The sequence below is a fragment of the Alnus glutinosa genome, chromosome 1 (assembly GCF_958979055.1).
Source record: "Alnus glutinosa chromosome 1, dhAlnGlut1.1, whole genome shotgun sequence".
Lineage (NCBI taxonomy): Eukaryota > Viridiplantae > Streptophyta > Magnoliopsida > Fagales > Betulaceae > Alnus > Alnus glutinosa.
In genome coordinates, this window is record NC_084886.1 from 36,457,789 (window position 1) to 36,476,569 (window position 18,781).

At 34.7% G+C, this 18,781-nt stretch overlaps 2 protein-coding genes across 3 annotated transcripts; both read left to right on the forward strand.

Moving 5' to 3' along the window:
* The first annotated feature begins 958 nt into the window (after positions 1–958).
* LOC133879624 (uncharacterized) lies at positions 959–10,155 on the forward strand. The gene is made up of 10 exons (XM_062318264.1): positions 959–1,242; positions 2,501–3,417; positions 5,107–5,236; positions 5,323–5,774; positions 6,066–6,146; positions 6,246–6,344; positions 7,650–7,808; positions 7,994–8,080; positions 8,292–8,363; positions 9,677–10,155. Exons 2-10 carry the CDS (start codon positions 2,602–2,604, stop codon positions 9,998–10,000), a joined length of 2,220 nt encoding a protein of 739 aa, XP_062174248.1. The 5' UTR covers positions 959–1,242; positions 2,501–2,601; the 3' UTR covers positions 10,001–10,155.
* Positions 10,156–12,327: 2,172 nt separating this feature from the next.
* Positions 12,328–15,857, forward strand: LOC133858828 (protein REGULATOR OF FATTY ACID COMPOSITION 3, chloroplastic-like). 2 transcript variants are annotated; one of them, XM_062294284.1, is made up of 5 exons: positions 12,328–12,667; positions 13,779–13,827; positions 13,976–14,032; positions 14,404–14,481; positions 15,250–15,857. In XM_062294284.1, the coding sequence occupies exons 1-5, from the start codon at positions 12,365–12,367 to the stop codon at positions 15,738–15,740; spliced, it is 978 nt and encodes a 325-aa protein (XP_062150268.1). In that variant the 5' UTR covers positions 12,328–12,364; the 3' UTR covers positions 15,741–15,857. The 2 variants fall into 2 exon arrangements, with proteins under 2 accessions (XP_062150268.1, XP_062150267.1); XM_062294283.1 differs by having other exon boundaries at positions 12,330–12,667; positions 13,776–13,827.
* Positions 15,858–18,781: the final 2,924 nt, after the last annotated feature.

The window sequence follows — 18,781 nt, forward strand, 5'->3', positions numbered from 1 at the left end:
GTGTGGGAGTTGTTTGGCAAGTTTTGGGCATAATTTATTCCACCCCCCATACTTTATTGTCCTTAATATCAAGTGTTTGAAGACGGACAACTTTGAAGGGATGAGTATCATTCAAGGTTGTATCCATAATTTTTAAGCAAATTAATTTCATGTGACTAATTTTCATCACTAATTTTAAAGGATATTAGATTTAAGTAATTAATTAAAAAAGAAATTTGGTTATGTAAAAAGGTCATAAATTTTTCTTAAACTGGGTTGGAAGAATTTTCTTCGATCGAGTTTATAACTATTAAAAAAGTACATGTTTCTCACACGTGCAAAGAACATGTGATAATAATAGATAAAACTTTATTTAATCCCCTGAACTTTTATAACATTTGCAATTACTTATTTAAAGTTAAAAAACTCTCAATTTAGTGTATCAAACTTTTAATTTTTTGCAATGTTACCCGTTAAGATTTGAGGTTAAATCGGACGACAAAATGCGTGAAATGACCTTTATACCCCTAATTTTTTTATAAAATTTCAAATATACATTTAATTAAAAATTATAAAAAATTGAGAGTATTTTGATAATTTTCAAGTCCTTCGTTAGAATTTAATGGATGAGTGGCATTGAAAAAAATTAGAAGTTTTCGATATACTAAATCGAGAATTTTTAAAATTTGGAGAAAATTACAAAAATGATAGAAGTTCATGAAAGTTAATTAAAATTTTTCATAATAATGTGACTCTAAAAGTAGCTCAATCGACTGAAAATTATGTTTTATGAAATGATAGTCAGTAGTTTGAATCCAACCCCTCCTTCGCCTTTTCTTTGCGATCATTTATTGAAAAAAAAGAAAAAAAAAAAGAAAAAAAAGGGCCCTACACTTGGTATCACCTAACCCTTTTCAGGAGCAAGATGGTTCTTAATCCATGGCTAGTATACGCCCTTACAGTCAACCAAACAGATCAATATTCAAACCTCACGGGATGAGTCATAAGAGGAACTCCTTTGCTGCGTTAGCGTCTCTCATCAGTCCCGAATTTCTGACATAGATATCGTATATATATTCTATACGCCTGTTTCCTTCTCATAGACCAACATGTCCAGTTAGAATAAATATTGTGACAACCAATTGCAGTACACAGGAGATGATGAAGAAGAAGACGCTGACAGTTTAGGGTTTATAATACTCTGAAATAGCCACTGCTTTTGTTTTCACTTTGGGAAGCGCCTGAACTTGACCATGGCTCAAGGTACGTCTTTGTTTGCCTTTTTGTTTGTTCAATAGTTGTCTATGCAAGATTTTGTCATCTGGGAATTGTTGAACTTCTTTATTTATATATTTGCCAACGTTATTTCCATGTTATTTATCAATTTCTATCATAACTGCAATGTTTGGATTTATTTTTTTTCCTTGAAAGAAATTTTGGGTTTTGGTTATCAAATGGTTTTTTGTTCTTTAACATTCTCTTTATTGGGTATATGAAGGATTAGATGTAGTTTTCCGTATGAACAAAATTGGGGGTGGAAATTTCTATGTAAAGCTCAAGTTAGAAGCTTGGAGATATATCAATAGTTATGTAAAATTTTGTGTGTGAAATTTCGTGGAGAAAGGACTAAGTAGACTTCAATGAACTTATACAGCAACATTTCCTTAACATGAGGTTTTTCTGGCTTGAAATTATCAGGTATGGGTAGTTCCGAATTAGCTGGGTTGTTGCCCTTTATTCATCAGGATTCTATTAACATTCAATGTTTACCCTCTTTTCCAACCGACTGAAATTCTATCTCCTTATCACCTTAATATGTATAAATTAGAGAAATTAGCCTTTTGTGCTAGGGGGCTTGGCATCAATCATGGGTAGGTGTTAACAAGCAAAATGTGGGCCCTCATATCATGAGGGTTTCATGCTGCTACTACCAATTATTCTGTGAATTAAGAGGTTGGTTCTTCTTACACTTGATATGTAGGGAACACCTTATCCTCAAGACTTTTGCTTTTTTGGGGAGGAAGGTTTTGTAATAGGGGAGGTCATGTGGTGTGGAGGGCGGTATGTGCTTGTTTGATGGGGAACATTTGGAGGAGTAGAGATGAGGAAACACCTTGTCCTGCATTCAAATTAGGTTTTTGTAGTCTATTTGGTGCTTCACTTGTATATATAGAAATAAAAGGATTTTGGATTTAGTGATGTAAAAATGAATCATTTGTGATATGACAGTGTAGTTTTGGATGCTGAGGACTATTCTTTCTATGTGGATTTATGGACTTGTTTTACCCAATGAGCCTAAATTATGGGGCTGTTTATTTTTGCCTGCCTTCTAGACGTATGGAGCATTACTATTAGATTTATCTCTAGATGTATAGAAAATATTCGCCCTAGGTATACTTTCATTGTTCTCTAGCTGATTCATTATGCATATATGATTTTTGTGTGTGTGTGTGTGTGTGTGTGTGGGTTTTGCAGTGTGATTTTGCATATTTGGTAAACTCTTTGCATCTTTAATTGACAGGTTATGCTTCTCACCCTAGCTAGCCTATGGCTCCGTTGGTGGAATCAGATAATATTTAATTTGAATTTTCCTGAAACAAATACAACAAGATTTATTACCTCATGGCTCGGAAAAGTAATCAACAGAAGAATGGGTTGGATCACCATACATTAAACCACAAAAGAAGAGGTTCAGTTTCAGGGTGTAATCCAACAAATATGAAAGGGCATGGAAAAGCATGTGAAGTGAAGGTTTTTCCTGGAGAAGTCCCAAATGGTAACCAGCCAAGCAAGTTTGCAGAGAGTGTGAGTAAAGCCAATTATGCATCAGATGAGAACAAAAGTGAAAAAAAATCTGAGAATCTTTCAGGGACAGAGAAGCAAGGGATGGGTGCAATGCGAGGTCCAGAGCAACCAATGTCTTCTGAGACTGATTCAGGGGATTGCATTGGAAATATGGAAGCTTCAACTGAACAAGAAAATGGAATGCTACATGAGCCTAACCAAGGTCGAGAACATAAAAAAAGTATCCTGGCATTCTTGCCTAATGGTCTAAATATTAAAAATGTGATAGAAAATGTTGAGTTTCCAGATAATTTTGTGGTTAGAAGCGTGAGAGCATCAGCGTTGTCAGTCTTAAAGGCAGCTAGTGAATGGCTAGATAGGCAAAGACCGTTGTTTGCAACTCTAACAACCAAAATACTGAATGCCCGTGATTATGCTAGAATGAAGGTTGAGCAGACATATCCCATTGTTTTGAAATGGCTCATGCATTTTGGGAGTATAATGCTTCTTATATCAATGGTTTGGTTAGACTGTACTCTTAGAGGCATTGATTCCTTCTTGCGCATGGGGACAACATCCTTCTTCTCAGTTATATGGTTCGGCATATTCTCTGTAATTGCTATGGTTGGGATGCTCAAGTTTCTTATTGTCTTGGTAAGTCCTGTTTATGTTTGCGACAACAGCAAAATATCGGTTCTCCATTTGTTGATAGTTGTTCTGATTGGACTCAGTTCTTAAACTAACTCTTTGAAGATAATATACTTTTGCTTTTCAGTCCTTTCCCCCCCTCCCACACGCGCACACCTTTACACTTTATTTGTTAATGAATTTTTGAGGCCTGGCCAAAAGAAGGAAAAAGAAAAAGGAAAAGAATAAAAGGATGGGAAATGCTGGATGGGGGACACTCATCCGTCCCCCATCACCCATATATAATAAAAAAATAAATTTTTATTAAAAAAGTTGGCTTTGATGGACATCAAAGCCAACTTTTTAATAAAAAATTATTTTTATATTAAAAAAGGCTCACAGGGGACGGATGACCGTCCCCTGTGTAGCAAGCCTCTAAAAGGATTAATGATTCTCTTGAGAATCCTGAATTTCTGCATTTATAAAATAAGGGCCCTTTTTATATCCCTTGGTAAAATGAATCACATCATTGTTTTTCTCTTTTGAAATACTTACCATTTATATATGCCATATTGAATGTGATCTTCTCATAATGGCAAACAAGTATCTCAGAAAATGTCAAATAATTTAAATAAGAAAGAAAAAAAAAAAAACTTGTTTTAGAGATTCCTGAAAGCAGTTCTGTACCATCAAATCTGCCATGGCTCTCGTTTTTGTCTTGTGGGTGTATTTTGAGTCTGGATGACATTTATGTGTTTTTTCTATTTGAAAGACGATAGATCCATTGAATTTCCATTAGTCATTTCAATCCTCACCTACTATATTGAAGGATGCTGGAGCGAAAAGCTTGATGCACTGAATTGTTTTCATGTAAGCAAGCAATTTATTTGGGACTTTGATTTCAAATGATTTCTTACTTTAGGAGTGAGATGGATATTATCTTGATTAACAAAAAAAAAAAAAAAGGAGTGAGATGGGGTAGAATGAACATAAAATTATGGGAACTAGTTTTTTGTTTTGAAGCTCTCAAGAAACTACTAATCAAGTTGATTAAAAAAAAAAAAAAACTAGTGAGTTATTAAGTAGGAAGGTATTGTAGGTATATACAAGTGATAATGGTCCGCATTTTTTTTAAATTTTCTGATTTTTTGGACTTTTGTTCTTCTTCTTTTGTTTTGTTTTGTTTTGTTTTTTTCCCCTATTAAGGGGTCTCTTGTATATTTCCTATGTACTATGGTTGTGTCCCTTTGTGCTTTTTAATTAGATTGAATTACTTATAAAAAGGAATACGGGCGATAATGGAGTTTTAGTCCCTGGTTATACAATCCTACAATCCTTTTATGCCTCTTGGGCCATATCATGCTGCGAATTAATGACATGTAAGATTAAAGATTTAAGCATGTATGGGTTCAGAGCTCGGTTGGGATATATAGTCTTGACACTTAGGTGATAGCATGATGGGGATGTCATGTGTAACATGTTACACACTTAGTCGGAATGAAACAGTGAGAAAGTGATTGTAGATATGATGCTTTGTATATTTGTCTATAATTTTTTTTAGAATAGTGTTTTTCTTTTAGCTGTAACTTGTGAGGATTTTGCATTAAGTTCTTTGCCGGTTATAGCTTTTTCTTATTTTTTTATTTTATTTTTATAGCTTAGCTATTGTACCATTCATATTATTTTGTTCTCATTATGGCTGTTCTGATTAATCAGGCCTTAGCTGTTCTTATCGGAGTGTTTGTCGGGTTCACTCTTGCAATTTTGTTTGTTGCCATTTCTGGAACTGTTCTCTTGTGGTTTTTTGGAAGCTTTTGGACAACAGTGCTTGTCATCTTCCTTGGAGGTGAGTCTCTTACCTTACTATTCCAGTGGATCATCTCTTCTATTACTTTGTTAGTTTGCTGGGGTTTGACATTGTTCAAAATTCAGGGTTGGCATTCATGTTGAGCCATGAACGTGTTGCACTGTTAATCACCACCGTGTATTCCGTATATTGTGCTTGGACATATGTTGGGTGGCTTGGTTTGCTTATCGGTTTGAATTTCTCTTTTATTTCGAGCGATGTTCTGATATACTTCCTAAAGAATAATATAAATCAGCATAGAAGTCCCAATAGGTTCCCAGAACAAACAGCTGGAATGCAAGGTCAAACAGGTTTCTTTAATGGTGACACGGACCATGCTTCAACCTCTGAAACTGGCCCAGGGTTATCAGCTGATCGTAGTCCAGGAGTTCCCTCAACCAGTGGGGCTGATTCTGAGTTAACTTCTGAAGAAGAAGTGGTTCGCTTGTTAAACTGCACTGATCACTACTCGGCATTGGGCTTGTCTCGGTATGAGGACATTGATGTTTCTGTACTCAAACGGGAATATAGGAAAAAGGTAAGTGGCATTCTCTGTTTGCTATAATTGGCATGATTATGTTTTATAATTGTCCTTGCAATTTCTCGTACTTATAAAAAAAAAAAAAAATTGTCCTTGCAATTACCTTGGAAGTTTAGTAGCTTTATCGACCAAAAATGGTTTGAGTTTGCTTCAGTGATATTTGGACATGTATCTTGTAACTTTCGAGAGACGGTTTACTTCTATATTGTTTCTTAATAACCTACTTTCTCTAAAGAAGATAAGAAGAGTATTTAGTTTTAATTGACTGAGTTTTTTAATTGGCTCCAGGCAATGCTGGTCCATCCTGATAAGAACATGGGTAATGAAAAAGCTGCAGAAGCTTTCAAGAAACTTCAAAACGCATATGAGGTAAATCTTTTGGTTTCAGTTGCGCAGATATATTTTCTATCTTCTTTTTTGTTTTTCCTGTCTGACTGTAATGTTGGATTTATGTTCATCTTTTTCTAGGTTCTACTAGATACTCTGAAGCGAAAAGCATATGACGATGAATTAAGAAGGGAGGAGCTGCTGAACTTATTCCACAGGTTCCAAAGCACTTCTCAAAAGGTATGCATATGTATATCTTGCCCCCATTATTTTCAGCTGTCTTTTTCATCGGTATTGGGTGTGGAAGACCTGTATACTATATTCCCTTCTTGCTTCATATTTAGTTTTTGGAACCCATTTTTCATGGGAATTGTTGTCAGAATCAATGGCTGGTTAAGAGAATTGTCCACAGAATGTGGGAATCTCAAACACAAGGAGGTGGTCAATTTTGATTCTCATGTTCAATAATAAATCAAAAGCTCATGATTTTTTTTTTTAACAAGTAATGTCAATTCATTAATAGAGCGTAGATGGGCGTAAACTTAGTACACAAGGAGTATACAAGAGAACCCCTAATAGGAAAGAACAGAAAATAAATTTAAAAAATCTGCATAAGTAAAAACACTCGCGCTATGATGTGCCGCTATCCAAAGATATAACATGTTAAGCAAACTCTTCCGTAGCTCCAACATCAATGTCTCGACATCTTCAAAAAGCTGAGCATTCTACTCCTGCCAAAGACATCTTCACATGATAAGCATGCCCCTCTAACTGTAAATGGAATAAAGGCTGTTTTTATTTTTTTTAAGATTTTTAATTTTTTACCATTTTTATAGTTCTAAGTGACTTGACTGACAAATATGTTGGGAAAAGAGCAATGATGGGTATGTCTCAATGGTAAGATCAATATGATTGACCTAATTATGTGAACCAAATCTTTGTAATGTGAAATTCCTTAGACATCTGATATCCATCCCCTAAGTCATGGGAATGATTTCCCATTTCTGTTCAGCCATTTTTGCCTACCAAATTTCTTCTTGCTTGGAATTAATTTCAAATTCCCCTATTTTTTTTTTTTTTTTTGCTTTTAATGCTTTTTTTTTTTTTGCTTTTTTGTTTTTTGTTGCAATATGCTACAGCATATATTGAATCCTTTTGTCATTCATTTGGCATATATGTGTGTCTAGTTGAATGTCTTTGGATTTTTCATTGAACTCGTCTTTCTTGGTTGTGTGTATATTTGTTACTTTGTAGGAAAGAGATTGAGGCTTACTTTGATTCTTATATAACAAATTTTGACAACTTTACACCCAGTTTGGGACACTTAGAGCCTATTTGGGATTGCCTTAATGAGCTTAAAAAGTACTTTTAGTATATAGAAAGCTGTGCAAAGTAAAAATGGGTCTGTTTAATAAAAAAACTCAAAAAATACTTTGAATTTTTTGCTCTAAAAAAAGCCAAAATGCACAACAGACTCTTAGTAGTCTCTTGTTCTAATTTAATCCTTTTGTCTTACTTAAACTTTTGATGCAATTGTTTACCCAGAATGGAGGGCACGGCTTCTTTGCTTCTGGATTTGCACACTCAGAGGCTGGTGGTGAGGACCCCTTTGCAGATTCAAGGCGAATTGCCTGCAAAAAGTGTGGTGACTATCATGTTTGGTTGCACACAAAGAAATCAAAATCTCGAGCAAGATGGTGCCAGGTAGTTCCTTTCCCTCTATCTCTATGTGTGCTCTTCAATTAGCATGCATTTGTGAAAGTTGGCACTAAGCGTACTATCACATGACATGGTCCAGCTTTTTACAAAAAGGGTGCTTCTTTTTTCTAAAGAGAAGGAATTCTATCCCTGATGCTTATAATTTTCCTCTGGGAATTTCCCTTTTGAAGGATTGCAACGATTTTCATCAAGCAAAAGATGGTGATGGATGGGTTGAACAGTCTTCTCAGCCCTTCTTTTTTGGACTACTGCAGAAGGTATGCACCGTGATACATTTTGGAGAAAGCTTGTTTTCAAATTATACTATATCTATACTTCTCTCTTTCTCCTTGTTCAGAAAGGAAAAAAATATGGTAATACTCTTGAAGGGCTGCTATATTGTAAATATAACAGTGATCATGTCTTGAATGGAGTATAATATGAAATTGGAATATGTTTCTCCTTTTTAACGTGATTTTATATAAGCAGGTGGATGCCCCCTTTGCTTATATTTGCGCAGATAGCAGGATATATGATGCTACCGAATGGTATATTTGTCAGGTATATTTTCATTATTTGACCTGATTTCTCTGAACATATATGCATTTCCTGACGAATATACTGAGAGTAAGATACTTTAATGACAAAAATATAAATATGTTAATTTCTAGGGGTGGGCAGATTATCCGCTTACCACCTACCGACCGCTTACCGAACCGAACCGCCATCGACCGCCTACCGACTCTACTGACTAATTTTCGGTTCGGTAGTCGGTGTAAAATTTTATTCCAAAAGCCGGTTCAGTAACCGAACCGAACCGCATTTTATTCCGACCGATTATCTGAACCGACATAAAACAAAACGACGTCGTTTTAGTAAGAACGAAACGTTTGACCCTATTTTTTTCCTTTAAAAAAATAAAACGACGTCGTTTCATTACCCATGTTAACCGAATATTAACCGATGTAACTGACTTAACCGACTACCTATTAATCGCTTTACCGACTTAACCGACCGCCTATTAACTGCTTAACCGACTTAAACCGACCGCTTAACCGAAATAAATTCACCGACTGCATTCCGACAAAAGTCGGTTAACCGACCGAATCAACCGCCTACTGAACCGATGCCCACCTCTATTAATTTCACAACCTTATGCTGCAAGGTACCGGGTAACTACGAGTGAAAAGGAAAAATGTAGCTCTCACTAGGACAAAATCAACTGTCGATGGCCTTTCGCGTGTTACTTAAAAAATGAGTTCTTCATGTATTTTAACGCCACATAAATGTGACTTTGCATCATATGCTTATCTATATTCTGCGAAAAATGTTAGATTTACAACATCAATACAACAACTGTACAACAATCTCTCACATGATGATGGGTCCCACGTACTGGGGCCCACCCTCGTGTGAGGAATTGTTGTACAGTTGTTGTATTGGTATTATACAAGAATCAAATCTCATATTCTGCATCGTAGTTTTGACATGATTGAACGATTTGCTTTTGCTGGTCATTCATATGACAAAATGTAATGTGGCGACGTTTTTCTGCATTAGGATACCTGCTTTGTTTTGTACTTCCACATCAAAGATAGTTAGATGATATAAGTTCCAGATTGTAGTCTAGGTGCTTACTTATCCATTTTCAACTAAGAAACAAATCTTATCTCACCAAACTAATGCAACCATAAATTAAACATTTAATGTGGTTTGGTGGAAGAATCTGGTAGATTTCACATGATACGTAATTTGGGTATCTAGAAGTTAGAGATGCTGTCTCTTTGCATAAATCACCCACATGCTGACCCTTGTGCCCATTCTATACCTCAATGTTGAAATTAGAAGTGCATAATGCTGAATTTTTTGTGCAGGGGATGAGATGTCCAGCCAACACCCATAAACCAACTTTTCATGTCAACACTAGTGTAACCTCCAAGCCTAACGGCGGAAAGGGAACAAGTTCAGGACAAAGAGGTGGTCGTATGCCGACATCTAATATGGAGGAAAGCATGACAGAGGAAGAATTCTTTGAGTGGTTGCAGAATGCGGTGCAAGCAGGCATGTTTGACAATGTCAGTGGCAGTACCTCTACTGAGAGCCCATCTGGCAGAAGTGGAAATGGCACCAAGAGCAGTGGCAGCAATGGTGGTGGCAGTGCCAACAAGAGAAAGAAAAAGGGAAAGAAGCAATGGTGATCACTCATGATTTTCGCAGCACGACATTTGTAAGCATTTGTGAGCCTGACACAGAAGGTTTAGTAACTTAGAGTGGCCAATGGTCTTTCTTAAAGAAAATTAAGGCCCAAGGAAAGTTTGAATGCATTAATACATGCCAGCATGAGTTAAAAGTCTCTTAGAGCCTTCGTGATGCAAAAATTGTATATTATTCTGTTTTCCTTCTCCTTTTATAGTTGTTTTTCTTAGCTTTGGCCCTCTCTCTCACATGGGTAACTAAATTCTTAGTTTTTTTGTCTTTCTTTGGAAGTAAGCTGTGAACCAAGAAAGCAAAAAGCTCTTTTTTCATGGTGGGATGAAAATCTTGCACAATGCCAACTTCTTCCCTAATAAAACGCAATGCCAAATTCTTCCTCTACCACCGGCACAGCAGCCCTTCTGCAGGAGTTCAATGGAACTTAATAATTGGTGTTCGTTTGGATGGATATTGTTTCACTAACATTGTCAATTTTTAATTGATTGGGTGGGAATTTCTAGGAAAATTTGAGGATTTAGAGGTGATTTGAAGGTCTGGTGGGGCCATCATAGTGCATGGGAATTGAGTGAATTGAAAGAAAGTGGGCATTTTCTATTTCTTGGTTTTGGGTAGGCATATAAGTAAGTGAAAAGCATAAAACATTTGAGCAACATGATTATGATGGATAGAAAATCAAAATTATATGATGGATATCATTGGTGGGTTAATTGAATATCGCAGCCGTATCTGTAAAATGCGGATATTACTTTTAGATATTCACATTTACTTCATATTTTTATTATGTAATAAGCATTTTGAACATATTTTAGTCTTTTGAGCCTTCTTTGGAACTCTATTAGAACTTATTTTAAACGATTTTGAAAATAATTTAAAGTTGGTTTTTAGTGTTTTTGGCTTGTTTTAATTTTTTTTTTAAACTATAATTTTTTGAAAATATATTGATTTCACATTACTTTTGTTTTTTTACTCAAGTGTTACATGAGAAAGTAACACAACCAACCAAACTAATGTAAATATAACTATACCTAATACAAAATAACATCATTTTGGTATTAAACATCAAAACTATATATATATATATGACATACGACTGCGGTTAATTCGCATACAATGTAATCGTTATTCGCATTCGCATATGCGGATAATAGTTTTTTCTAGCCGCATCCGCATGTGCGGATTGTGGATAGCAAATGTGTGCTGTTAATATCCGTATACATGTACACTCCTATTAGAAACTAAATTTTTGTCTTACAATTATCCCACAATATTGATTATCAGTCCCAAACTTTTTTTTTTTTTTTCTTCTTACAAGGGCTTATTCTATGGTTAGTTGGGAAGCCATGTAGTTATAAGATAAAAATGCGGTTTCAAGCATTATTTAAAAAAAGAGGGAAAAAATAAAAAATATTCCATATGGTTACACTAATTTGCAATAAGCTCTACATGGTTTAAAAAGTGACTAAAACTCCATGTAGTAAGCATAAATGACAAATAAACTTTCGTTTAAAATTTTGACAAAAAATTGTCAAAATGTCATACCAAATTACCAATAGGCAATAACAATAATAATAAGATATTGTACCCTATAATAAAAAATATAAAAATATTAAAGAAATTCTAAGAGGTGGTCAGACCACCCCAAATTAGCTAGAGAGGGTAGCCGAACCATCTTAGGGATTTGGAGATGCTTCAACAATAGAAATTTATTTGTTATTTTTTGCTTACCATAAAGAATTTTAAGTCACTTTTTAAACCTTAAGAAGCTTATTGTAAATTGATACAACCATAATGACTGATTTTATATTTTTCCAAAATAATAATAATTGGTGTTCTAAGACCCAAGTATCATTGAAAAGACTGAATACCACCAATTTGAGAATTGCTAGGCTTTTTCAATTTATTTATTTATTTATTTTTTTTCAAAATGTTGGTTCTAAAGTGAAGCGTCAACATCCGTATGATCTATTGTTTTAGTAAATATAAGCATAGCTGATGGGATGATAATATATGGAACCAACTTTTTTTAAAAAAAAAATTGGAAAATATGTTTGGCAAGCAACTCTTTCAATTTCTCTTTAAAAAGTTGACTTCATTTTTTCACATTATTAAACAAACTTTTTCACTTTTCTCTCTAAAAAAATAAAAAAAATAAAAAAAAAAAATTCAAAACTCATTTTTATTTATATCAAATCATTTATTTCATTTCTCTTTTCCTCTCTCAAAACTCTATCAAAAGACTTGCAATTCTCCACCAATTTTTATACACAATTACGAAACCACCCACAGCTCTATATGATATAAGAGTTATAACACAATTTGCAATTATCTTTCTCTCTCACAGAACTCCCATGGAGGCACTCCTGAACACTTCCTTTGCAGCTAATCTTACACCCAAAGCTCCAAAATTTGTTGACAGCAATTGTTGTTCTTTTCTAAAGAACCAAAACCCATGCATTAAATTCGCAAATGGGTATTCTCCCTTCACTTTTTCCGGTCCATTTACTTCCCAGAAGCTCCCTATTGGACTTAGAGGCTCAGTGATAGTGGGGGCAAAGAAGAACCACAAGAGCAAGAAGGAAGACACTCACAGCTTCGTGCCCAAGCAAGACGAGTCCACTGGGTTTTTCCCTGAAGCTGTGCTCCTTAAAGAGGTTGCTTTGTACACAAACCCCCGTGTTCTAGATTTTCGTGTTTTCCGGTTGTTGCATAATCTTTAAGAATGTTTCTGGTTTTTATATTCGAATGTTTTACTTCCCAAAATATTTAAGAGTAAAAAAGAGTAGTTTTGTTATAGTTATGAGTATTTGAGAGTTGGGTTCTTTTATTTGGACGTACAAAAGAAGGTGTAGTAGAATTGATAGTTTTTGAATTGTGTATTACCTTCTACTTTGCTAAAATCATAACTGCTGAACATGTAATAGACAAATCCCAAAACCCTGTCTTAATAGCTTTTATAGTTATCTAAATTGCAATCTTGGCTCCTGACAACCTTCTAAAACTTAAGGTTTCCCTAGTTAATTGGCGCTGTATGTGTAAAAATAGTAGTGAATCCGTTGATCATCAGTTGCTTCATTCCTTCTAGGGAATTTTGGTCCTTTGTGGTTTACATTTTTGGGGTTCAATGAGTGATGCCAAAGAAGGTGATGTATGTATACTCTAGCTGTAAGGATTGTTTGGACAGCCTAAAAATTTGGGAAAAATCACCCGCACTCTCTGGTTTGATGCAGTTCTATTGGCACCCTCCTGGTCTTTAAAAGCAACCATTAGAGGAATGACTAGAAAAATTAGAAACCTAAGGGATGTCAATAAACTTGCTTTCAACCACAAGGGGTGCAGTTGTGTTTTACCCTAAAAATTGCCCCATTGGAAAACAACCCCTCTTTGCCTATTGTGGACTCTTTGGAGAGAGAAACAATTGTACTTTTGATGCTATATTGAGAAGCCTTCTTTTGAAATTAAAACAGTCTTATTACGATCTTTGTATGAGTGGTCTACTTTTATGATGGGGTTTTTCTTTTCTTTTCCTTTTTTCTTGACTTTTTAAATCTTATAAATCGTTGTTTATAATTCTCTAGGGGATTCTCGTGTATACTCTGCACTTGAGTTTCTTCTCTTTTTAATAAAACTATCCCTACTTCTTAAAAAGGATTTTTGGTAGCTTATATTGTATCTATTTGATTGAAGTATGTGATAGTATTTTTTTTATTTAATTAAATTATTTTGTTGATTTTGAGGTGGTAGTTTTATTTTGATTTTCAGAAGAAAGTTCAGGATGGTAAACTTCTTCCTGAGTTTGCCGATGCTGAGGAACGTAAGTTGTTATCATAATTCATATTAATTCTAGTTTTTTTCGCACATTAATTCTAATTTTTTTTTTTAAATGAAAGTACTTTTTCGATTATGCAGAGGCTTAAGTTACTGAATTGTTTGTTGATCTGCTTGATCTGCTTGATCTGCAGAAGGTCTCTATGAAACTCTGATGCTAGAGCTGGAAAGTGACACGGTTCTGGAACAAAGTAAGTTTGACTACAACTCAGTTGGCCAGTCGTTCTTACTAGTAGGATAATTGTCCTTTGGTTTCTGAGATTGCAGGTGAAAGAAAGTAGATATATGTCACATCTATGTTTAGCATTCAAATAAAAATGAAGGGAAATTATGTTTCTGTGAAGCCGTGTTATTTGCAGGATGCAATTTGGCATAATCTAATCTAGACTTATTATGGCAACATGTCTTTTCATGAATTGTAGAACATGTTTGAATTACTTTCATCTATTGAACTCGCTCTGTTTGTTGAATCCATTGATGAGATTAGGGCAAACATGTATTATTATAAGAGAGAATAGCTACTTATACATCTTGTGAATTATTCTTTCCCATGTTTATACAGTGCGCCACTATGAAGTGGTTTATTTAATTCACGAGAAGCATGAGGAAGAGGTCGGGAGTGTTAACGAGAAAGTTCAAGGTGATCTTTGTGTTTCCATCATTCTGTTCCATCTACATCTCTGCTGAAGTCATATATGATCATGAAAATCGATTTATTAATAGTTATTAGTAGTGTCACCTTGTATGCTTCTTGGTTCTGCTTTACTGTCTTCTATGTTATCAACGTATTAAAACCTGGCAAAAGGGGGGATTTAGATGGGTGGTAAAATATTCTGAACCCTGGATGGTTTCAAATGGTATAACTCTGTTGAATCCTCCTGGGTGCTGGGTTTAGCTTGCTGTTGGTCATACCACTACTAGTTTGGATATCTATGAGCACAATTTACAATTCTGATTTGGACTGCTTCATCAGTCCCCTATCGTTATATCTGTTTTGATATTTGTTTCTTGGCAACCAACAGTAGTATAATATGTTGCTATAGGAAAAGCAGTCAATGGAAATGTATTTGCAAGAATGACTTTAATGGGCGTTGAAATGATTGTTAGTAGTTTATAATAGGTTTCATATCTGAATATTCAAAATAGTGGTTATTCAAATGAAAATGCTTTCTTTCAATCTCTGTAGCGCATAATACATATTTCAACTTCAGAAAGAAAAGCAGCTATTACTGCTTCCTTGCAGAATCACCTCTGCATGTGCTTTGTTTGATGTTGATAAAGTAGGTCATCTAGGAACTCTGGGATTTGATGTATATTCATGTCAGAGTTCAAGTAGAGTCAACTTTTCATCGCAAGTTTAATTCAAAATCTGCATAAGTTTCTGATATTCGTGAAATGCTTGTTGCAGATTTTTTAAGGGAGAAGAAAGGCAAGATATGGAGACTGAATGATTGGGGTATAAGAAGATTAGCATACAAGATAAAGAAAGCCAAGAATGCCCACTACATCTTAATGAACTTTGAGTTAGAAGCAAAATGGATTAATGATTTTAAGAGCATGCTAGACAAAGATGAAAGGGTCATTCGGCATCTTGTGATGAAGACAGATGAGGCAATCACAGAGGATTGCCCTCCACCTCCTGAGTTCCACACCCTGCGTGGAGATATGGATGATTCTGATGAAGAGGATGATATTGGTGATGATGATGACTATGACAATGAAGATGATGGAGAGGATTGGGATGGTGAGGGTGAGATGGATGGTTATGATGATGAAACTGAAGATGGGATTATTGTTATCAAGGATGATGCTGGTGACAGAGAACATACAAATGATATATCGGCTATCATAAGAAATAAAGGTAGAAAAAACCTGAAAGCTGAGAAAGTAGGCAGGTAGTCCTTTTTTCTAGACTTTTATTGTGGGTTTTAGTTTGGGAGATCTCAAAGCAGGCTTATGTATTCCTTTCTTCATGTATAAATTTGACAGCATTCAAGTAAAACGTACTTTGATGAAGGTATGAAATTGTGCAGTCTCTTGAATTTAACCCTTGTGGATCATAAGGGTGTATACTGCAGCTACCTCAACTGGTATGTTCTGTTTTAGTGCTCTAATGGATATTGTCCATGTGACGTTGAAAAATAAAATAAAACTTATATCTATTTTCCGCTGCAAGTTAAATGTCGAGGCATAATAATAACGCCTCAAGATATTTATAGATGCATAAATACTTGGGGGCGTTACAAGAAAAGTGTCACATTTTCTCTTTCAAGGTGAATTATATATTTCTGTTTAGTGTTTATAATGGTATATTTTTGAAAACTGACCATTAATTGAGTTTACAAGGACCTATTTGCTGTATTTCAACTGGATGTTTAGTTAGAGAATTGATTAATAGTTGTCAATAATGGTAGAAATTTGATGATACGATATTGCTGTGAATATACTTCATGATTTGAGTCACATCAACATTGCATAATTTGAAGATTAGATTCAAAATCTTCAAGAACATGTTGTTTTCACAATAATGGTTTTGGTGTGTAGTTCGAATTAGACGTTATAGTCCGAAATATTTAGCGGGTGTGTGCTAGAATAATTACTTGTTAAAACCTGGTCTCTTGCATGAATAAACTCCGTAAACTTTTGGAAAAACTTCGCTTAAATTACTTCATGAACTTTAATCACTTTTGCTATTTCTTCTCGAAGTTAAAAAACCTCTCAATTTAGTGTATTAAACTTTAAAAAAATTTGCAATCTCACATTTCTGTTAGGATTTGGAGGGGTGATAATTTCTCAAAATACCCTCAATTTTTTTTTTTTTTAAAAACAATTATTTGTAATTTTATAAAGTTTATAGGGATATAATAGTCATTTTTCCATTTGACCATCTTATTTAATCCCAAACCCTAACGGGAGGGGTGGGATTGTAAAAAATTAAAAAGTTTGATACACTAAATTACTTCATTGGAGTTATATATATGAAGTTTTTCCTAATTTTTTTTTTGTGATCTTCAATTACATTTGTTTTGCTGATTTATTTAATTTGTTGATATTGATTCTCATCCAATGGTCTATGGAAATACGTTTAGAAAGAGAAGATTTCCGGGATTCCGGATTCATGAAAAGTGTATGCATCAACTGCCTAGGAGACATATTTTATGTTTCACACGGTGGATATATAGAGACTCAACTCCCAAGGGTAAGCCAAATTATAAGGAAATTGTTTAACAAATGAGTAATGGTATTTAGTAAATTGTTATATTACATGACAGTGAAAATTATTTCTTAATTTTTGTTTTTGTTTTATAAATGCTGATTTAATGATTGATTTTCATTATTGCGTCATCCAGTTATATGACAATCGTATAACAGTCTACTAAGTAGTATCACTCTTCATCAATAGACATGAGCCAAATCTCATGGAAACTTGAAAATCTTATTTAACCGTACGTATATATATAACAATCTACTAAACAACATTAATCTTCATCGATGGGCGTGGAGTTAAATCTCATGGGAATTAATAAGAATATATCATATATATCCGTTTTAAGATGTTTTCACGAGGTGGATAGACTCCATGCATGCACAAGAACGGAACCATAATCATATGGGAGCCTGAAAATCTCGTTTCTTCATCAATTTGTAATTTTTGCATCGTAGGATCACTCGAATCTTCTAGGTGCATGAGACTAGAAGCTTGGAACTTACTACAAGGAGTTAAAGGGTACTCAATTTTTTATTTTTTAAAATAAATTCTGAATAATTATAGGATATAAGTCCAAAATGTATAATCCCGAGGGATTGGCCTAGACTCCTATTGGTTGAGGCTTGCAGCTTCTAGGAATATTATTTCTTGAGGTCTTAAGTTCGAGATCTCCTAAGTGCTACCTTTTCTTTGGGGCCAGTCACCCAGGTGAAGCTTGCATCTTAATGCTCAATATCTATAGTGGCCTGGGATATTGATTGAGCCGGAGATTAGTCTGATGGAGCCTGTTGAGCCTCTACACTTGGTAAGCTACCACTTCTTGTGGGACAACTCAAAGTATTGCCTTGCTTGATGGTGAAATTGGGAAATCTTGAAAAGAAAAAGAAAAAGAAAAAACCCAGAATATATAATATGTCACTTGTGTGTGCATGATAGAAATTATGTAAAATTTGGTGTGTATCATAAAACTTTTATATATATATAATAACGAACAGAAGCTAAAGCTAAAAATATAACTAAAGCTAAAATAAAGATTAAACAAAGCTAAAATTTAAAGCTAAAGTTAAAGTTAGATCTAAACAAGCTTATAGAGGATCTTTACCCTAACAATTGGGATAGAGGGGATAGGCGGAGGATAGGTGAGAATGCTGTCAAAGTTGAATTTGGCTGCGGCCCAATGTACCACAGAATAGACACAAAAGTTTGTACTTCTATTGACTTTTCGGGCTGACCACGAAGAATCAGTTGAGATAGAGTCGATAATATTATATATAGTAGAGGAGATTTGCCAATTTTGGGATATACTAGGCTTTTGAAGAGCCATTATAAGTCTCCTTCTAAGATAAACCACTTGAAATGAAGAGAGGATGCCAACGAAGTGGCCAAACGAGCGGCTAAGGCTTTACCCATGTTTGGTGAACATCTAAGACTAATCTGAGAAGTCATTTTGATAATATGACCATTATGATTACGACAAACAACTGTTTGAGCCGAGAAAGAGTCTTTAATGGTTGTATCAAAGTTGATCTTGTACCAACTAGTCAGAGGTCGGAGCCATTTTTCTACAGGGGGCTAGATAGATGATTCCAGACCGTAGAATGCCCAAGATAAATTTTATTTATATTCCATGAGACTTGGAGAGCATCATAGGAGATATCATCGTGGAAAGCCTTGTTGCGATAGAACCAAAGAATATCACAAGTAACTGCGTAAAAATTTGGAAACGATGGTG